This window comes from Lygodium microphyllum, chromosome 15 (assembly GCF_053477565.2).
Source record: "Lygodium microphyllum isolate KBCC chromosome 15, Lygodium_microphyllum_v1.1.10, whole genome shotgun sequence".
NCBI lineage: Eukaryota > Viridiplantae > Streptophyta > Polypodiopsida > Schizaeales > Lygodiaceae > Lygodium > Lygodium microphyllum.
The window spans coordinates 133,302,972-133,325,377 of record NC_141149.1 but is presented as its reverse complement, the minus strand read 5'-3'; the positions used below and the strand labels follow the sequence as shown (position 1 = coordinate 133,325,377).

At 41.8% G+C, this 22,406-nt stretch overlaps 1 protein-coding gene across 1 annotated transcript in view; it reads left to right on the top strand.

The window, feature by feature from the left end:
- Positions 1 to 20,704: 20,704 nt before the first annotated feature.
- The window catches only part of TIC110 (translocon at the inner envelope membrane of chloroplasts 110), a 52,916-nt gene continuing 51,214 nt past the window's right edge, over positions 20,705 to 22,406 (top strand). The window contains exons 1-2 of the mRNA XM_087694796.1: positions 20,705 to 21,412; positions 21,508 to 21,567. Of these exons, the coding sequence (XP_087550922.1) occupies positions 20,874 to 21,412; positions 21,508 to 21,567 (599 nt within the window). The 5' untranslated portion in view covers positions 20,705 to 20,873. The remainder of the gene's footprint in view (positions 21,413 to 21,507; positions 21,568 to 22,406) is intronic.

Genomic DNA, 22,406 nt, shown 5'->3' with positions numbered 1-22,406 from the left:
GAGCATCAACAACCAGTCGACAGGCGTTTCCGGAGTCTCTATGTTCCTTTTCCCTCTCTTCTCCTTCTTCTTCTTCTTGTTTGACTTCTTCTACTTCCTCTATGTTATCTTCTCTCGCTGCGCTCTCTCCCACCGCCATAGCTGGATCTGCTACTATACCCAGCACGCTCTTCATAACGAGATCCACCTCCATACCCGGCACCATAGCCAGATCCTGAGCTGCGGTAACCACCGCCTCCACCTCCACCTCCACCACCTCCAGACCTGCTCTGAGCCTGATTCACGGTAATGTTACATCCATCGAGTTCTTTTCCATTCATGGATTCAATGGCATCCCGCATGGACTGCTCGTCCGCAAAGGTCACAAAGCCAAAACCCTGGATCTTCCGGTTTCACGGTCATTGATAACCTTGGACTCCAAAAATTCACCGTAAGGACTTCGTTGCTAACCTTCTACTTCGCTCTCAGGATCGGCCACCGGCTTGCTCCACAGCAAGCTGCAAACAATGACAGAGCACACACCAGCAGATTCTCAAAGGATTCCGAAACATCTGTTGGAGAAAATGCAGTATTACCAGAATTCCAAACAGTTTACCCATATGAAGGGACCTCATGATAAAATCACATCTGTTGTCATTTCTTCAGTTCTTGCAGGAACAGCTATAGTCATGATGGCACGTGGATTCTGGAACATGGCTTATGGAATTGGGAAGAAAGAATAAGTTGGATTCCATGTGCATCTGATTAACCATTCTCATGAATTTTCATAAGAAAGACCAGTGCAATCGGCCCAGGCCAGACAGTTTCTGGCATTTGAGCAAGCAATCCCTCTTCTGAGAACTCACACCATTGCTGTCAAAGAAAGAAGAACAGGGAGAAGAAAAGGGGAGATGCCTTGATCCTAATCCTGGATTTTGGCCTTGACGTTGTCGATGGTGTCCGAGTTCCCAACCTCAAGGGTGATAGTCTTACCAGTGAGGGTCTTCACGAAGATCTGCATACTGATGACTAAATGATGGTTCAAAGAGTGAATAGGAAGGAGATGGAGCTCTCCTATCTCATTTATCACATATTCCGTACCCTGTCCAACAAGTGATTCCTGCATTTCTGTAGCATTATAGCGGCCTTGCCTCCTGTGGACTTGCGAGCCGTCAAAGCGATCCCTTAAGCACTTCTCCACAAGCTCCAGCGGGTTTGACGCTGCAGCTCCTAAACAATCAGATGAGGAACTTGAGGGTGAACAAAATGACGTTGAAGTAGAAGCATGGCTCTACGAGACTTGCACTCTAGCATTGCAACTTGTGGCTGATCTCTTTGTGAAGTTTTATGGTGTTGTCAACCCTATTGTGGGGAAAATTTTGCATCTGTTGACAGGATTTACAGAACGGTCTCATCAGAGTTTGGCAGCAATAGGCATTGCTGCATTTGTACATCTGATTAGCAATGCAGGGCACCTTTTCTCTAATGAGAAGTGGTCAGAGGTTTTGTCAGCTTAGAAAGAGGCTGTCATTTGCACTTTGATATTGTCAACAGGGGGTTGGAGAATGATACTTCTGTTGGCACTGCTTTGGTCGATTTGTTCAGCAAAGCTAGCTCCCTTATAGAAGCACAGGACATTTTTAACAAGCTAACAGATCGAGATGTTGTTGCATGGAGTGCACTAATTGCAAGATATCTTGAACAAGGCCTTGCTGAGTAAGCACTAACTTGTTTTAAGCAGATGCAACTTGAGGGTTTGCGTCTAGATCCTACTGCTTATGTATGCAGCTTGAAAGCTTGTGGCTTGATTGGGGCAATAGAACAAGAAGCACAGAAAGTGTTTAATGATCTGGCAGTCAGATATGTAGTCTCATGGACTGCATCCATTACTAGATATGCTGAACATGGGTTTGACAAGGAAGCTTTAAGCTAGTTTGTACAGATGTAGCAGGATGGCATCTCTCCAAATGTTGTTACATATATTTCCATACTAAAATCTTGCGCAAGCATGGGTTTTATTGAAGTAGGCAGAGAAAACACATGTTGAAATTGCCACGAAGGGACTAGAAACAGATCTTTCAATTGGAAACACACAACTTCAAATGCAACTGAGTGCTTAGCGAGTTGTATTTGACTCACCATTTGATAGTATCATTTACATTGGTATCATTGTCACTATGGACAGCATGTATAACGGGGGGTACAGACATGTAAGTGTGAGACCTATGCTCAATCAAAGGCAACAACCTAATCATCAGCATTCATATGATCATAATCATGGTTATTTTCATGAGACTGATGGGCAGCATTCATATGATCATAATCATGGTTATTTTCATGGGCAGCATCGACCTTATGCAAATGAGAAAAATATGGGAGCAAATGATGCCTATGGAATATACTATGCAGAGTACCAAGGTCAACCAGCATATGTTATGGATAATCATTTTGAAGAAGAAGAACTCATCCATCCTTTCTCATTCAACAATGTTCATGGTACCTACTTATCAAGCCATATGTTGGATGATCTCACTTCTAGAGGTCTATGCTACAAATGTGGAGAGAAGAATGTTATTGGTCATCCAAATGTATGCAGGGCACAGCATGTTAGAATTTCAGTTATCTTAGAATGGCCTACTCCTTTTGGCACCCGAAGAAAGCTTATACCTCATCAAGAGCTGATGGAAATGAAAAGACAACTCATATGCTATAAATGTGAGGGTCAATGGTCTCCTAATCATGAGAGTTACTGCAGGAATAGTCACTTTGCTACAGCCCTTGTATTGGAGGATTCTAATGTAAATGTATCTCAAGTGGAAGTGCAAGTTTGTCATGGACAGCAAGAAGAGGATAAAGATGTTGATAATAAAGTTGAAAATGTAGTGGGAAAGCTTAGGGAAATGTCTCTTAATGCAATGCATGCAGAAATTTGTGAAGAGAAAGCATACTTGGAAGATGAAGAAGAAGAAGGTGATTCAAATGACCAAGTTGAAGAGCAAGATGATGCAGCTAAAGATGAAGAGCAAGAGTATGCAGATTCAAATGAAGATAGTGCACAAGAAGAGTTTGTTGCAGATATGAACGACAATGTATATGTGCATGATGATGAGTTATCATGGGGTAATGATGAAGACATGTATCAGCCTATCCTTGATCATCATCAGCCTATAAATGATCATGGACTGCGACTACCTTATGATGGCATTTCGACTGTGTATGATTTTGGTTATGGGGTTGATATGACATATGACTTTGATGTGTCATTTCCTTATGATCTAGGGATTTATCTTGATGATTATGAAATTTTGGATGGATTTCCATATGACTCGAGAGGTTGTGACCATTATTTTGGAGGATTTCCATATGATCCCGGAGGTTATTATGGATGATTGGATGATGATTTGACATCCCTTGACCTGCAAATTAGATTGACAGCGGCTTCAGCTACATAGCGGGAGCAAACATGTTGTTCCTTGTCCCAAGTCAAGGGTTTGGCTATGAGCTTTGTGTGCTCTGGTGTTGGCCTTCCAATGTCCACATGGAAATACACACGTGTGATGGCTATCAACTTGTGATTGAGCTTCATCGGACACTTCATATTTGGCTCATTGATTAGATGTGCCTTCTCCTTGGCCAAATCTTTGAGAGATTTCTTCTCAAGCCTAGGCTTTAGGTGCTTCGAAATTGCTGGAGGTGTCAAGGATGTTGGTTGCAACACCTCTTCCATAGGTGAATTGGTAAGGACATGTTCCGCAAGGGGCATCATCACGGCCAAAGACTATGATTGGTGTGATTTCCGATTGGAAGTAGTAGGGGCTAGTTCAATGGACATCCACTTGTGTAAATTGACAATTGAGCTAGTCACGGTGGATTGCCCATGTATATCCTTAGGATGAGAGCTAAGGGTGGTTTCATGTTCCACATCTTGGACATTTGGAAGCTCAGATGGAGATAGACATTGGGATTGAGTTGCTGCACTTGACGACTATTGTTGTGCTTCCTGTGTCCATTTAGGGAAAGAGGGTGTAGGAGATTCAGGACTCCTAGGTGGACTTGGCAATGGTAGAAAGATTTGCCCATAGCTATTAGATGATTCTGCCATTTGCTTTGTTGAGCAATTAGCCTTATCATGAGCAAAGTTGTGCCTGTGGTGCTTTTTATCCTCTTGAGGGTTCAAAGGCTGTTTGGGCACTAGTGGTCCTAGCACACACCCAATGGTTACATTTGATACTTGCTTGTTAAGAGGATCTACCTTTCGAATAGTCATGTCTAGTTTCTTGATTTCAAACGTGAGGGGCTTAGTCACTCCAATGTTGTTGATTAGAGACTTGGATTTTCGTTTAGATTTCCTCTTGCACTTCTTCACTTTTGATACAACTTGGCCTTCAACTAATAGAGCTAGTTTAGTAGGGGGCTTTGGTACCCAAATCCATCGGTTACTTGCGTAATTCCCTTGAGCACGTAGCAACACTTTGGATATCCATCAAGGTGTTGTGTTAGCTCTCCATCGATACCTTCATCTATAAGGCTTGGGCTTCTTTTTTAGTCTGCTATGATATTTGTAAGTCCAAAGCTTTGTATTTAGCATTGTCTTTTGGCCTTCTTGTTTCAAGCATGGCCTCACTCACTGGTTCTCTCTGTTCAATGTGCACTTGTATCAACTCTTTCAACAAGTCCTTGCTCTTGTTACTAGGCTTGTCTGATATGTCAGAACATTCCTTGTCTTTCCCTTGAGGTTTGATGAGGTCACCCTTGCTAAAGATTGTGATTATCCTCACACCCAGTAGTGTCAAGTGTATCCTTTATGCTACATAATCGGGCTCACACTTCGTCGCCCTTTTGAAGGGTCATCCCAATAGGGTTTCCTTTCCACAATTAGCACTAGTTGGAGGAATGTGAAATATGATAGGCAACCTTTTCATTTCAATAGTTACAAAGATTTTGCACTTCCCTATAAGTGCTTGTGGGTGTCCCTTGTAAGGACTAACAGTTGCATTAGTTGGTGTGAGTTCTGGTTGGCCTAGTAGGGTCCATGCTTCATAGGTCAAGATATTAAAATTAGCTCCTTCATCAATGAGAGCATCGACACCATGCTTTCTTTTTGTGGTGAGTTTGACCCTAAGATAAGCATGCGGTACTATGTCTTCATCTTTCGGGTCTTGGCTTATAAATTCAAGCCTTCTGATACATACCTTTGAGTCCCCAACTGCATAACTAGATGTGGATTCTCTACTGATGTCTTGGGTTGTTTGTGTAGTGTCGTTCAAGGTGCATGTATCGTCAAGACTGTCATGTCTAGTCATCCTCGCAGTTGACTAGATGCAGTTCGAATGCAACATATACATATTTTTGTGGTGTGGCCTTTTTGTCCTTGTTGGCTAGATTGGCCCATTGAGGTTCTAGGGCCTTTGTTTGCGGGTATGGGCTATTGGTTGTTGTAGTGGGAGCTCACGCTTAACTGCTAAGACCCACGGACCGCTTATTGTTTCAAGCATTTCAAGCGAGCTCTCATGGCTTTCTCTCACCTAGCCGACACACCGTTGATCCTCTCGAGGTGTAGTGAGCTTACCTTGATGCTGAAATGAGTTGCCTCCCCTCTCGCACACGTCGGTAGCTCCACGATCCTAGATGCTAGCTCAAGCATTCTCAAGCCTCTTCCATCTCCAAACTCCATCCACCATAGTCGTGCGCGCGAGAAAAGAGAAGAGAAGAGAAGAGAGAAGAGAAGATGGTGAAGAGCTTCACCCTCTTGATCCCTCACTCCCACACACTCACTCACTCCCTCACACTCTCACACTCCCTCTCTCAAGATCCCACACACAAGCAAGGTGAAGAGAAGTAGAGAAGAAGAGAGGACTCTTGTTAGCACCACACCAAAGAATGAGCTTCTCATTCACTTTTCAACTTTATATACAAAACCCTAAAATCCCATGGGCACCCATCCCTTTTTACATGATCGGCCATTGTGGCAAGGTCCCTTTTTCTAATTCCCTCTTCTTGCTTCATACCCTAAGCCTATATCCATCTATTCTTTTACGAGTTTTTAGAGTTTTTTGAGGCACCTTTCATTTAAAATTGCGCTTTTTGCCTCAGCTTAGCTTTAGGGGCCACCTCTACGCCTTTGCTCTTTTTCCATCATTTTTCTGCTTTTTCCTTCATTTTTTTGCCATCTCGAATTGAGGTTAACATTACCCCCCTGTGAGATGGGTGCCAGTCCCATGGTACTTCTAGCTGTTTGTTGGGAAAGGATAGACGGTTGACAAGTTATTTGTCAGGTGATGGTAGGGCCACATGTGGACTCAAATGCTTTGGAAGCTTTGGCAATGATGGTTGACGGAGAAGCCAATCAGATGTCAAGTGGATGATGGGGCCTCTGAAGTTGGTGGTTTGTCTCATTTTGTAGTACGTGAAAGGAGAAAGTCCAGTGCTCTATCTAAGGGGAGTGTCTACCTTACTATGTGGTGCATTGTGCTCGTGTTGGTGGAATGGGGAGCTGGGTCTAACCACAGGAAAGCTTGGGTGATGTCCCTCACTTGAGGACCCTGTTCGTGAGGTAGGGAGGTGCGGTGTGTGTAGCGTAGGGTGACAGGCCTAACCACAGGCGAGTGTTACCTCGCTAGGTATGTCTTGCCCTTGATGTGCCCTAAGCATGAAGTGGGGGGTCAAAAAGGGGCTAGGGGGTTAGGAGCGGAGTTGGCCGACTGAAGCCACTGGACATGCCTAACTTGAGGACCCCTAGGTGCAGTGATTGTGTCCTGTGTGGGCCTGGTTGTGTTTTCATGTGAGCCTTTCTTTCTATGTCTTTTTCTTTTTGTGATGTGTTTTCTTGCCTTCCTTTCTTTCTTTTATTTTTCTTTTCTTTTCTTTTTCTTTTTCTCTTCTTTTTAAAAATAAAATTTTATTAAGCCAGGATGACAGCTAGTTTCTAGCTTTCATCGTCAGAGAGATGGAGAAGGGGGCCGGATAGATTTGCTAAAAAATTGCCAACTTTGCATGTATCCCTTGAGATTCATGTGAACATGGAGTGAAGTGGTGGAAAGGAAGGGGTAGTTACATCAAGTGAACTAGCTAGCATTCATATATTCAAGAAGAGCTAGGCAAAAAGAAGGTAGAAGGCTAGCTCTCATCATCAAGTGCATCATAGCGCAGCTATCGATGGCATTAGGATCAAAAAGAGGGATGGAAGGCCATGTTCTTGTGGGGTAGGGTCTTGCTTAAGTAAGAGTTTAAGAAGCCTAAGGTAGTTACAGGTGGTTATGAAGGCTAGATCAAGGCAAGAGAAAAAGTCGACGAGGAAGCGGGTCATGGAAATGTCTAGGCTTTCAAAGGTAAAGGTGAGAGCTTGTTCAAAAGAGGCACATTTAGGATTATAGATAATGGGGAAGTCATAGCGTCCATGGAGGGTAGTGTCAAAATCCACTCCTACCCTACGAGGGTGCACCATAAATGTAGGGTCGTTTCTCTCATAGGGTAAGGTGTTGCAAAAGGCCATCCAGGTGACATGCTAATGTCACACACCTATCTCCTCCACATGGGCTGGCAGTTATAGCCTTGTACAGAATGTAGCACTTCAAAGATCTTATTCTGCCAAAATCCTGCCTCTTTGGTTCCCCAGAGAGTGGGATTCTTTTCTCTCTCTTCTAGCTATTGCTGGCCTTGTCGGCTTCCAATCACAATCACTTCCTCCACTACTTTAAGTGGCATGACTCTCCTCAAGCTGTTGGGTAGAAGGAAGCTAAAGGAGAAGGGTTTTTTGTCCCTTTCCTATCACTGCCAAACTATTAATTCAGCGTGGAAACCTGCTGAGAGGTCATCAGGGCATGGTGGTAGGGGTGCGGATGGTTGCACGATCGGCTTGGCTCTCATTTGTTTCTTAGTTTCTTCCACCAGTTTCTTTCTCCTTTCCCTGAGGGCGGCTTGTCTTTCCGTAGATGTGTTAATTGATGGTTGCTCTTGGGAATGTGGCGAGGGGGTTGTGGGATCACCTCTTCTTTAAATCTGCCCATATCAATTTGGAGTTCAGCTTTATCCCTCTGTCGGTCTGCTTGCTGTGTTTCCTCTTCAAAACCCAGTGCATCAACCTCTTAGGGGGTTAGGCCGGCCATCAATAAGTACTTTCGTTGATCATCAAGGCTTAGTTCCACGACATCGGGTTGGGGTGGCATATGTAGTCCTGCTTGCAGGGCCATGCGGGCTATGCTTAGTTTCTTCTTTGCCACCCGGAGGGACTGCCCTTCCTCTGAGTGGGTGATATCCATTAGTGTATTCAAGAAGGCTTTGTGTTGAGTGTTGAAGGCTACTTGGGCGGCCTCTGCTCTACTCTGTTCTTTGCAAGGATTTTCTCTTTTTCCACGAGAGCTAGGTGACGCGCCAAGGTCTTCATCCTCCGTTCATTCTGTCTCGCCCATTCTTCGGCTCTCTTCTTCATTTCCTCCATGCCTTCCCCCTGTCTTTGCATCAGAGCTATGAGTCTTTGATCCTGGCCTTTCAATTATTTGCTCATTCTCTCTTGCTCTTTTTTGTTCTAAGTTTAGCTTCTCAGTCATGGTCTCCATCTCCTTATGATGTTGTTCTTCCTCTTGCTTCCTTTCCTCTTCTTTGGCGGCAAACTCCTCCATGCCTCATTCCATGTGATCAGTCCTTGCGATTAGCTCTTCATGTTGCATGATCAAGAGTTTATACTCCCTCTCCATTTTTACCAACTCCTAATTCTCATCTTCTAGCCGCGACCTCTAGCTTTCCTCCCTGTCATCCTTAGCCTTCAGCTCCTGTTTGAGATCAAAGATCTCCTTTTGTTACATGGCTATCTGTTGGGTCTTTTCAAGCTGAAAAGTAGCTATTGACTCTTTTTCTGCAGCTAACTCGGCCACAACTATCTTCCTCTCCTCTTTAGCTTTCTCTAGTTGAGAGAGCAATTCAGCAACATATTCGTCATATTTAGCTGGTGGTGTCATCGTCGTGTGGATTAGAGTGGTTGAGGCCTCCACTTTCTAGTGTTTTGAATCTTGTCTAGATTTGACATTTGTGATCGGCCTCTTTTGCCATGTGGTCGTGGTTTCCATGCTCTTCCCTTCTTGGGCTAATTCTTTATTGATGAAATATTGCATCCAGGCCACAAAGTTTGACACATCGACATTAGTGGGGATGCTTGGGGTGAGGGAGGCTACTTTGGTGGTAGGCACTAGGAGGGTCGGGATAGGATGGATGGGGGCTTTACCCTTACCTTCAGTGATGGCTGGTGGTATGATCTCCGGCACCTGAGTGCTTGAGCCTGGCCCCTCCTCCCTGGGTGGGCTTAGAGCTCCTACGTCATTTGCCCTGCTTTGTTGCTCTATAGACCGACGTGTGGCTTCGGCCATGTCTTCCTCCTCCTTCCTTCTCAGCTCCTCCTCTTCCTCGGCAGCCCTTCTCTCCCTCTCTTCTTCTGCTTTCCTAGGTTCTTCCTCCAATTTATCTACTTCTTCTTTTTCTTTCTTCTTCCTCTCTTCGGCCTCCTGTTTTGACACCTTCTTGGCTTTCTTGGCTTCTTCCTTCGACTTTTCTGCTTCCTGTTTCTTCTTCTTCTCCCTCTCTTCTACCTCTTTGAGGGATTTCCTTTTTGCTCTCTCTAAGTCCTCCTCCTCTTTTTTGCAGCCTTCATCCTGCTTCTTCTTTTGTGTCGTCCTCTTCTTAGGTTTCTTTGCTTGCTTTTTGCTTGATTGTTCCTTCTATTCTCCCCCTTCTTTGTCACTTTTGGTCCTGTTTGCTAGACAACTCTTGGTCCTCATACGAGGGTGATCTGTCAGGTGTTTCTCCTTCTCCTTCCTCTGCATCATGTGCCTCTTTTATTGCCTCTTGGATGAGGGCAGTCAAAACACTTCCATAGCCGATGAAAGTGGTTTTGGATGAGGCTTTCTTCCTCTCAGTGCTTTTGGAGGCTGGGGATTCCCCGCCTGCTGGCTTGCTTCCCAAGGCTAGTGCTTTTGCTACCTGGTCTATGGTCTTGTGCACATAGCCATTCCAGTCAACCTCATCTAGGGTGCAAGATGCCACGTTTTCTAGCATAGGCACGCTGATCCGGTGCATGAGGGAATTGTAGTGCTGGCTGGAGGACAGTGCATGCACCAGTTTTGCCTGCATGCGGGCTTCAGCATCAAGGATATCCTAGATGTTAATGCCATGATTGGTTAGCACCTCTTCCCTCTTCATCTTAAGCAAGGCATAGATGTCTCTTTTCTGCTTCTTCTTCACCTTAGGCTCTAACCCCAGTGCCTTCTCCACCAAGGCTGGGTTCAAGGGTACCTATACCTGTTTGGCCTTCTCCCCCCTTCCCACTATTACAGTCCCACATTCCTGATTTGGGTTGTAAGTTTTGAGGAATTCCATATACTTTGTGTGGTCAGGCTCTTGTGCAAACTTCCCAAGGTACTTAGTGAGGTTGCACTACTCTACGATCCTCTTGGCTGCTTTCTCCTTGGCCACTACTTCCTCGATGTTATGGATGGTTTGAAATTTTAGTTGGTTGTAGGCACGACTTGCCAAGGAGATGCCGTACTTGGTCCTCTCCTCTTCTGTGAAGGGGACTCGGTGGGCACGGTCTTGTTGCGACATCTTTCGTTCCTATCATGAACCATAATTCCCATTAGTGCTTTTAAAAATAATAATTTGCTGAAAAGAAAGACTTTATATTTGTTAAATGAAAGCATTAAGATCCAACATAGATTCTTCCCTTCCGACTTTTTGCCTTTTATTTCAAAGCTTTTGTGACATTCCTCCTACATCACCGGTTTCTTATGTGTTTATGCGTTTTCTTGATCTTGATTGGTTTTAATTTGATTCACCTTACCCCCTCCCCATCCAGATTGAGAAGAATCCTTCCTAGGATTGAAGGTTAGGAGGTCAAGGGCATTCAACATTCAGATATAAGGGTTACTTGTGCATGAAACAAGTATAGAATTTTGGGTTATACTCGAGCTAAGACTTGCGGTCCAGATCGAAGGGTCGGGTACTTACCTGTGTGATATAAGTGAGGACATCTATTAGGAAATCATCGGAATCTACAAGGCTAGTGATGTGTAGCTCTTCTTTGGTCAAGAGACGATCAAGATATGGGTGTCCTTTGATGTGCTCTTCCATGGGTCGGTCACAAAGAGTGCTTAACACTCTATATGAGGTAGGTGCGATATAGGTTGGGTCATACTTCGATGTCTTGATTGCGCAGCGCTGCTCAGCATTGGTCATGATTTGACATCCTTCAAGTTCCCACTACAATCGTAGAGTGTACCAGCTTTGTAAAAATGGGGAGTTGGTGTCAACTAATGCTTTCAACTCCTCGACTTCTTTATCAGTGATGGAAGAAGTCACACGCTTATAGTAGGATGTAATGAGGCATTGTTTGATGGCTTGTTCTCTTGATATCTCAATGCATAGCAACTCGGTAGCTGAGTGGGGTGTTTTGACAAATGCGAATTCGAATGTTTCCCTAGAACAAGGCATCGTGTGAACTTCAGTTGTGCTAAAGGCTCTTGCAATAGGCCTAAGTCCAAGCGGTCATAACTTAGAGCTAGCGACATGAACGTGGCATCTAAGCATCTAAGACAAGCAATAACATCATCTCCTGTGTCTTCGGCTAGGTTTGCGGCCAGAGTTAAGAATGATTTCCTCTCGTAGGAGGGTTTAAGGCCTGCAGACAGGTGGCTGGGGTTTGATGGGGCTAGAAGGCTTGGTGACAGATGGTGGCAGTTGCCCATGAAGTGGTGGTTGAGTCTCTTGGATGAGCGTAGGAGTAGTAGCTACTATGGATGGGCTACTACATGTGTCCTCAAGTTGTATACCAACCAATCTCATTGGCTTAATCTACCTCCTTTTATCAATACATTGTAAATGTACTCTTTCCAGTACGAAAAACTTGTCCCATCCAAATTCACAATGTTAAACGATGCATTTTCAAAAGTAGAAGAAGAAGTGATAATCATTACCATTTGTGTGAAACAATAAGTCAGCATGCTCTCAATTGCAAATCCAAGAAGACAAATATGGTTATAACTCGAATGTCATTGTAAGGCCACACACCAAGACTAATGTAACAACAAAATAACCCAAATCTAATGTCGAAAAGATGTCCAAGCACTTCCTAATGCATAGGAATTTTCTACAAGTTATTTGGAAATGTTTGGTTATTTTTCATGCATAAAATTTCCCCTAAAACGATTGTATATGAATAGCCCTTTATGTCTCCAATATATCCTATTTCATCATTGTTGTGTGGATGCAACACTATTGAACTAGTTCTACAAAGTAACCAAATTGGGTTTGCAAAAAATGTGAAAAATAATTTCCACAACTAGTTCACAAAATAATCAAATCCAAATTTTTGTAGTGTTAATGAAGCTTCTCAAATAACTAGTTTGTGAGTCTCTAGTGTGAAAGCAACACTCCAACTCTTTTCTAGTGTGAAGATAGTTTGAGTGAACCAATTTGTTCCAAACTAGTTCATGACTAAGCCAATTTTGAACAAGGGTGGCTTAATTAAGAGTTTGAAGCCTTAGATAGAGGAGACTACAAAAGACTTCTTTGAATGAACAAGGCTGCCTCTTTGTAGCAAGCAACATCAAATCATGGGAAACCAAAGCAAGACTTTTCTAGAGTTAGTCAGCTCCAAAGCATCCTCAATCATCAATCAATGAGTACTCTAGGATCCAACAAGTAAAACATATTCTCTCTCTCTCTCTCTCTCTCTCTCTCTCTCTCTCTCTCTCTCTCTCTCTCTCTCTCTCTCTCTCTCTCTCTCTCTCTCTCTCAAATGAAAATGAGCTTTCAAGTATAAGTAGACCTTGAGTTTCTAGTAAGTTGACCTCTTGCTAAGCTGACCCCGTGCTTCTAGATTAAGCTACCCTAGTGCTAGCATACATGGGACACATAAACCAAAACCTCTTCATGAGCATTCTAAAAACAAACTATTTTGCCTTAAATCTAGACATGCACCATTGGCTTTCAAAATGTTTTTGAATCAAGCTATGGCAACCCCCAAACTAAGTCTTGATAGCTCCCAAAATCGGAACACATGTTTGATTTAAATGGAGAGCTCAATAATGAGATTAGTAGCTCTTCTAGCCTTAGCAGTAAGCATGAATGTCATAGTGAAGCTGAATCCTTGTCGTGACAACTAAGCTTAAATCCTTGCACTTCTTGTTCTAATGATGAGCTCCCACACATACCACTCTGATATCAATTCAGAGCAAGTGATGGTGGGATGCAAAGTTAATGCAAGAGAGAGAGAGAGAGAGAGAGAGAGAGAGAGAGAGAGAGAGAGAGAGAGAGAGAGAGAGAGAGAGAGAGAGGTTTTTGGTAGGTCTAGAGCACCTTTATTCTTAAGTATCTTCACTTGTTTATGGCTATACAATGTGTACTCGTACAAGGGGGCCTTTGACCACTAGCCTTTACCCCAACAACAAACAATCAAAGTTTCACAGTCCAATAATAGTGTCATATAGATCCTACCTCTTTTTCATGGTTCCCACTTTAATTTGGCATGGTGCTACTTGCCTATAGTGGCGGACTAGATACTTGATCATTGGTTTGTCCAATTGAAGGTTTTTTGAATCAAACCTACATTGTCTCTCACTTTTTAGTTGATGCATGTGATCCTTCTCTTGCATATTCTTTTTTCATGACCCTTAACTTGATGTGGGACAAATGGAATATCAAATGGTGCATTGCTCATGGCACCTAGGCTAAAGGATGCTTGATGGAAAATATTATATGTACTATGGATGTAGATGATGTGGCTCTAGCAAGAGGTCATACACATCAAAAACAAGGAAATGGATGTTAGTTAGTGATGCCCCCATGAGCTACTTCTTCAACTCACTAAAAGCTAAAATGCTAGAGATGATTCATACCTATGATAAAGGATAAGGAAGTTAATACAACTAGAGATGATGTGGAGGTCATTAAAGCCTAATTTGAGCATCTCTTGGTTATTTTTGGGAGTACTCCACCTATTCCTCAAGGTTGTGACCAAAAGCTAGTAAAGTTTTGGGAGATGGAGAAGCTAATGATGAGTAAGGAAGAAGTGCTAACTTTAGAGAGGCTTTTCTCAATAGAGGAATTATAGTATGTGAAATGAAAAGGGGCAAATCATAAGGTCCAAATGGTTTATGATTGAGGTATTTTAGGCACTATGGAAGGTATGTTCCAAAAACATATGCAATCAATTTAACAATTTCATACTTGATGGTGCATTCCCTAGTGAGTTCAACAAGGGGTTGATCAACCTTATTACTGAGTCACTTGATGGAAGAAGATGTCTCACTTGAGAGCATTAACAGTGTTAATTGTTGCTTAATATAATGTTATGTCCAAAGCAATGGCCTATTGGATTGAATTCTTGATGGGAAGGTTACCACATCCTCAACCTAAAGCTAGACTTTGCCCTCGTAAGCATTATCTCTTATGATAAGGCCTAGGATATGCTTGGCTAGTATTATTACTAGAGTCATTAATATTGTAGGCTTTGGAAAAGAGCTTGAAAATGACTCAAGCACTATTCTCTTTATAACACTTGTTTATTTCAATGGTTTATTTTTAAACCCTTTTTCTTTAGAAAGTCTTATCAATTGTCTTGCTACTTTTTTGCTCTTATAACACACCCACTACTATAGAATGTAAATATGAAGGTTCCACAATACATATTTTAAAGGATTACCCTCAATGAAGAGAATTTAGTTGTTTCTAATTTTTTGCAAACGATAACTCGAACATATTTGAAATCAAAAAGAGTTCCATGAATGACCTTAATGGGGTGTACAATCGGTTATTTGAACTCTTCATTTATGCGATTAATGATTAGAAAAACAATTGGATTACCTAAGCTAGAGGGAGCTAAAGCCTTTACAAATGTAGTTGGGATTCACAATCAATGGTCTAGGGTAAATATTTTGGTATTTAGGATGCTCCATAGACATTGGCATATTAATGAAGAAAATGTAATGGATAAAGAGGTGGGTGCAGGAGGGTAGTTGTTTTGAAAATGTTATCAATATCGTTTCTTGCATATCTCATAGTGGTTATTTGTTTTTGTGGTGCGGCTTAGCAATGCCTAAGGGAAGAAATTGGTGCCTCCTTATGGAATCAATAAGACAATAGTAAGGGATGGAGATCCGTAGGCTTGTATGTCATCACATTCCAAAGGAATGAAGGTGGATAACATATGGATTGTAAGAAGCCCTGCACTTTACTTTTAAATCACGACAAGCCAAAATAGGTAAAACCTTAATCTCCACTCGAGGTAAATATATTGCTAAAGCACGATTTTGGGGTAAGGCTAGACATGCTTCACATTTAAGATGTTTTATGCTCCATGTTGGGTTTTACCTTCACTCAGTGGAAAACCTTTATCTACACTTGAGGGAAAAATAATGACTTTTACTTGAAGCAAGATTTTGGCAAGTATTGAAGGATGCAAAACTTCAAACTATGCTTTTTACAAGTTGCTTATGCTATCAAACACATAGGCAAGCTGTTTCCCAATTGGAGTGCATTTTTGGCTGCTCAATGCTTAAACTCTCAGCAAAAACCATGCCAATTAAGATGAAAGAAGCTCAAGTTTTCATGAGGGCTTATGCTATTGGGCTTCTAGGCCCTTAAGCACTTAGTTGTGTATGAGATGGCCTTAGATGGGACCCCAATTGCTAAAAGTGGAAGGTTTGGAAATATCATTGTCTTGGAAATGGAACCAAAATGTCGGTGCATGAAAGCTTGATGAAGGGGCTAGAAAAACCACTTACTCCTTCACGTGGTTCTCCACACTCTTGCCTATGCCTATCTCTCACCTAGGTTGCTCCAATCCTACAATATTGCTCTCTTCTCTCCCACTTGATCTTATCCCAAACATGCAAGTAAGAAAGAAAGAAAGCCCAAGAGAGCAAACAAAGAACTTGTTATTGCATCAAACTTCACCATTGTACTTTGTATGGGTCGAAGGACAAGTTACTAGTCTCTATGATCCTCCTTAATGCGTGCTCCAATGATCTCCTTTCTATTCATGTTGCCAAGAGGCATCTATTAGCCCATGTGAGGTGTAGGCATGCTCTCAAGGGGATGATGGTCCTATCTTGAGCAATAAGTTGATGCAAATAGTTGTGTTTTTTGGTTGTCGACACTGATTAGTATGTATGTGACTAATTTTCATTATTAGCTAATCCATTCTAATTTACTGTGGTATGTACATGTATTTGGAGTTTGTGCACACTCTCTAGTGAGGCACAAAAGGATTGTTCTTCGTCTATTTATATGGGTCTTTTGGACAATGTGTAGTGTATTTGTATTATTTGGATTTTTATTTCCATGAGAGGTTTATTGAATATTGAATTGTTTCTAGGCATATATGAGTAAGGCAATCCAATTACTTCAAAATAGTAAAAACCTATCTATTTTGTGCTTTGTAGGTTTTCTATTGGGGCCTTGCAATATTGCAACAACCATTAATAGTTTGAAAGGTTTTGGGGGACATTTTCAATTGAATGACATAATAATATAAGCAAAAGATCCCATTTTGAAGCAGGGTTTGTATTTTTTGGTCAAGTAGATTAGCCGCACTAGCTTGCAACTTAAAAAATATTTGAGATATACAATGTCACATATGTGACTCGTTTCAACACATCCTCAAATAGTGGCAAGGAGTTGTTATGTTATAGAATCACTTCATTGGCTTTTAACATCACATGTAGTGTGGTCTATCACACTTACATGTTAGTATACTATGTTAAACACAAATTTCCCATTATTCATGATATGCATTATCGGGATGACCTATTCATGAATTACTCGCTAGACCTAATGCAAGTTCTAGAGTTTTTGAACTCTTCTCGTAAGCGTGAGAATCATATAGATACACATCCATGCGCACACACATACACATGAGATAATGGTGTGCTCTATTTGAAATCTTGGAGGTCAAATATCTATATGACAGATGTGTTATTGTGATTGTAACTCTTAAAGGGAGAATGGCAATGAGAATTTGATATTCAACATAAAGAGGCCCAAGAGAAGCAAGATCAAAGGTACTGTGGAAGTTTACACTTTTTCTTGAGATCAATGTATGGAAAATCATTTATGAGAGACTTTTGATAAAATAGAAACTTGCCATGTTTCTTAACTTTCCAAAAGTATGAAATTTTAATTATAGAATATATTCCTTTTTTTTGGAGCTCAAATTTCAACTAAGACTAAAGCTACAATTATGCAACCAAGAGCTTCCTCAATTTATTTTTGCCTTACTTGTGTACTTGCAAAGCATTATTGACTATAAGAGATTAGACATTGTGACAAATTAAAAAACATAGAGTAATGTTTAGGAGACTATATCTAGGAAGACTTAAGTTATAGTCTTGACACAACAAGGCTTACAAATCTAACATGAAACAATAATGAGATTGACAAAACAAATTTCTTTGTTGCACTATAAATTGCATGGGAGTACCTAAAGCTTTGGAAGACAAAGTTTGTTTTGCATCAAGCATTCTAGCTTTACTCCATTTATAATTAAAAATCAACCACATGGAATCCTTATAGCGGCACACTACACAATTAGAACTCTTACGACATGTAGAATAGTTAGGCAACCTAAGGAAGATATCAAGCATCATAACATAGCCAAACTTTCAAGGCAACTTGTTACACATATTTCAATTAGTTAACACAGCCTCATCTTATAATATCATTCAAACTTCATTTACTTAGTTAATGTGTGTACCATTGGAAATGTAAAAATGACTACTATTACATATGACAATACGACTCCATGCATGTGTATTTATTAAACACACATATATGTATATGCACGCATTTGTATATATACAAAATACATAGAATTTAAAGAGGTGCATTCCCCCTTTTTCACTTCTTTCAACCTAATATTTTATACTTTTGCCATAGCATGGAAACGATCCTTGCCATTGGTATTCATGTTAATAAATTTGCCTTGCCAAGAAATGGGAGTTTTTGTGGTGGAAGAAAATGTATATGCAAAGATTGTAGTGTTCGATTTGTAGTGCCTTTTTGTGGTTGCACAATTGTGAAATTGTCATATTGCAACGTGTTTTGCATCATCACCTTTGAATTCAACGTGAAAGCTAGGTAAGTCAAGCGACAAAATATTGTAGGATATATGAATGCTTATGTGATCAACCACCTACACCAATGATCTCACATGACACTTATGAAGTAGCCACTCATACCAAGATCACATGTCACTTATGAGTTGCATGTGATATTACTTAAAATAAGCACTCCTTGTGTAGTGGAGCATTCACAACCTTAATAATCTCAACTCAAAAAACACGTTCTTTGAGCCTTGTTTCCATATGTCATAGCTAAGTGTTGTACAAGGATCCACATAAAAATGAGCTAAAAGCAATTGCTAAGAAGAATGATTTGTTACATTACTAATGGAAATAAGTGTTTAGCCTTGGGTTTTAATGCAACGCACTTGTTTAATGAATATAGAACTTAGGTAAGGCCCTTCATGTTTCAAGTGCATCAATTGGATGTGTAGATTGGCAAAGTGTAGAATCGACGAATAAGACTAGACATATGAGAAGATCTTGCTAGAGTAAAGCATATGATCCAAATTGTGAACAATTGATGCACCTTGCATCGAGGTTACTTTTTTGAAGTACTCTTTTAACTTTTTAGAGGCCAATTGGACACACATGTTCAAGCATGCATGTAGCAAAGGAACTCCAAAATTTTAGACATAGAAAGACATACGAACAAGTGTCACAAAGAGATGCGAGATTTACATGCAATAATGGAAGTTCCTAAAAGTGATAGGTGGTAACCTAATATAAGTGTTAGTTGATACTTTGCTTTATAATAGATTTAGTATTTATTAGTGTAAGGGGGGCAATGAAGGAATGGTTACCCATGATGTCTAATATGCCCCTGCAATCCATTGTGCCACAGCTATATCCTTTTTTTTTCGACACCTCAAATGATGGTCATAGTAAAGACATTCAAAGCAATTTTGTGGGACCTTTGCAATGCCTCAAGAATCAGGATGTAGAAGTGTACATGAATTGTACTTCGAAATTTATTCACATAATAAACACCATAATGACATTAGTTGCAATGTGTAGCATCCATCTATTCTCATTTGAATGCATAAATTGAGGTGAATGAATTTTATGTCTTGTAATCTTTGATAGAAGCTAATGATTGTGCTAATCTCTAGTGGGGTTCGAAGTGCACTTTAGGCCCAAGATTTGAGCCCTTAGCACTTAAGTAAGAGAGATTGTAGCCGTGGTGTCTCAGGGTGCACATGCTTATAAGACACTTTACTATGTGAGAAGGAAAGTGTTGAGAATCCCTATAGCTACTTAGCAAGGCTGCATGCACCAAACCAAGAGAAACCTTAGTGAATAGGTTGTGTCAAAAGTCCTTCAGGCTCCTCATGTGCTGCTAAGTAGCGTGTCCAATAAGCAAACACTTTCACTCTAATTTGTTCTTTCACTAGTAGTTGCTATGATTCCTCGTGTGAGATATAGTCATCACATGGACATGTGTATATAGGTGCAAAAAGTGTCTCACTTTAAAGCTAACTCCACACACCTTCGAACACACTTCAGTCCCCATGGCCTCATTGTGTGTGCTAATTGGTTGATGGTGGAATTACCCTTGCCCAAAGTAAAAGATTGATTCCTCTTTGACCAAAGCCCTTGTCCACACATCTAAACCTTGCCCATCCATGGATTTTTGGATTTGATTCCTCAATATCCCAATGGAAGGTTTGCTTGTTTACTAATCAAGTGAGCTTAACTGGCTAATTAAAAGTTCTACTTTTATTGTACTTGTAATTTATGTATGTACAAGAGATGTGAAATACTTGGCCCTACTTTCTAGAACTTATGAAAGCCTCAAGTGACTTTGCATGTCAATGGGCAACAACTTGACGAATCAATCACATCTAGTTAAGTGTGTTTCCCCCCCCTTTAACACAAGATTGTACCCTTCAAAGTGAGAAATGCAAGCTCCACATAATTTTCATATTTCAAGTGCCAATATACATCTACGCTTACATCCATTTATCTTTGGTGACATATATCTAATTCTTGTTTCACAATAGAAATTCAATGTATGGAGCATCCTTATCAAGAAAGGATGTTGTGCAAATGATTACTCCAAAATGGTATTTCGATGTTGTTACTTGCTTGGTAATGAGCATTGTCCATCTAACTCCTTGTCAGGAGTATGGACAAACGGAATAGAATCTCTAGCTAAGTGTATCTATTGATGGGCTATCCCAACTTTTGGAAGCAAAATAAATGAACATGCCCATTGCACATTCTCTAAGGACATTGGGAGTGTGGATAAGATGAGAATCATAAAGGGGGGGGGGGGGGGGGGGGGGACTAGAGGAAAAAGTAGTAGGGTTTTTTGGTTTCTCACAAGAACGAGTTGTGGGAGCACACCTTCTCTGTTTACACTCGTAGAAACCTCCCCTAAAGCCCCTCCCCCACATTGGGCCTCACAACCACCATAACCATGTTTCCCACACTTGCTCTCTTCCTCCTTTGGCTTCGCCTCCCCACCTTGGATCCTCACACGACCATAGCCATGTTTCCCACACATGCTCTCAAACATGGGAGCCCAAAGTCCGTATCATGGGCTATCCTAGCTTTAGGAAGTAGAAGAGACGAAGGTGCTCATTGCCCCATTTTGAAAGGACTTTGGAAGTGAGGATAAGATCGAGAATCATGCCCAGGGGGGCGGCGACTTAAGGAACATGCGTATTCGGGTCATTTTGTTTCTCACAAGCGGGAGGATTTGCAGGCACACCTTCTCTGCTGAGATTCTCACAAACCTCCCCAAAAGCCCCTTCCCCTACTTTGGGCCTCACAGCCACCATAGCCATGTTTCCCACACCTGCCCTGAATCCTACCACGAGCACCCCCCTCCTCTCCCCCTCCTCAGGCTTCGTTTCCCTCACACCCATCCCCATCCGCCCCCGTTTTCCCCCTGGCCCCCCCAGACGATTGCCCCTCCTCACCACCTCCTGCGTCGCCGCCTCTGACAACAGTGATCCCCTGTCCCTCAGCAGCACTACCACCAGCAATGGCACCAGCAGTAGCAGCATCTTCGGCGGTGAGAAGCAGCTCTCTGGCGTTCACCAGGTTGTCCAGGGCCTGCCGGCCTCTGCCCGTTATGCCACCTGCGTCGCCATCGTTGCAGGCGCCTTGGCTGCAGGGTATGCCCTCGGAGCCAGCACCAAGGGCACCCGTACTGCTGCCATTGGAGGCGCTCTAGCCCTCGGCGCGGCTGGCTCTGCCACTGCTTATATCCTCAATTCATCGGCCCCCACAATTGCTGCCATTCAATTGCACAATGCTGTAGTGAAGTTGGACGATCCGAAGCTGCTCAAGCGTGAGGAAGTGGATGCAATAGTGAATAAGTATGACATTATAGGAAGCCTTGGAATGCTATTGAAACTCTTCTACGGGGTCTTGTGGGGTAAAGTTTTGACCCGGCTGTGTCTTGTTTTGACAGGTACGGTGTAAGCAAGCAAGACGGCCCTCTCAATGCAGAGCTCAGGGATCTGTATGACAGGTTCGTAAGCCGAGAAACACTCTAAAAGCAGTAATTGCAACGATCAAGCCCAATAACATATAGGAATAATCGGAATAACTTTGGCCTCGGAAGGGTTATGCCATAGAATGTGTGGATGGACTCCAATGCAGTGGAGATGCCTGTGTAGAACAATTTATAGATCAAGGCTTTGGTCCAACATATTCTCACTGCTTGTGTAAATATTAGTGGGTTTTTCTGTCTTGTCTGGGATAAATCTTGTTTCAATTAGGTTGGGTTCACATGAGGTGGCAGAAGAAAAAAGCGGAGGGCTGTCATCCAATGTGTGTCCTTTTCATTTGAAAACTAAAAGCTGGTTTTCTTCCAGATCCACCACAACTTCTACCAGCCTCACACCCCCAGAAGAAAAAAATGACTGATGGAATATGTGTCATTTTACATGTGGCAAAATTTAATTCAACAAAAGTGTGCATTAACTTTTTTGGTTGGTTGCTTTTAAATAAGGAAAATTATATTTCCATGCACTTCCACCACTAGTGTGAATACTTACGACAGACCTCTTCTAGAGACTAGATTGCTTAAACTTATTAACTTTGTTGAAACCTTGGGAGTTGCATTGGCTTTTGGTCACATTAGATTAGTTAATTGTGTGTGTACCAAAGGCCCTAAAGGCAATGGGTACAAGCTAAACAACGATGGTTTGATGCTTATGGAGTCTCGACAAGGTGAGTGCCAACAAGTTGATTGTGGCATTTGTCACTAGAATTGGAAAGAACTCAAGAGTTACACACAATACTTCTAATCAGAATGCTGACTCTGGAGCCCCTAGTTGTGGGTATGGTTACTAGTGTGCAAGAAGT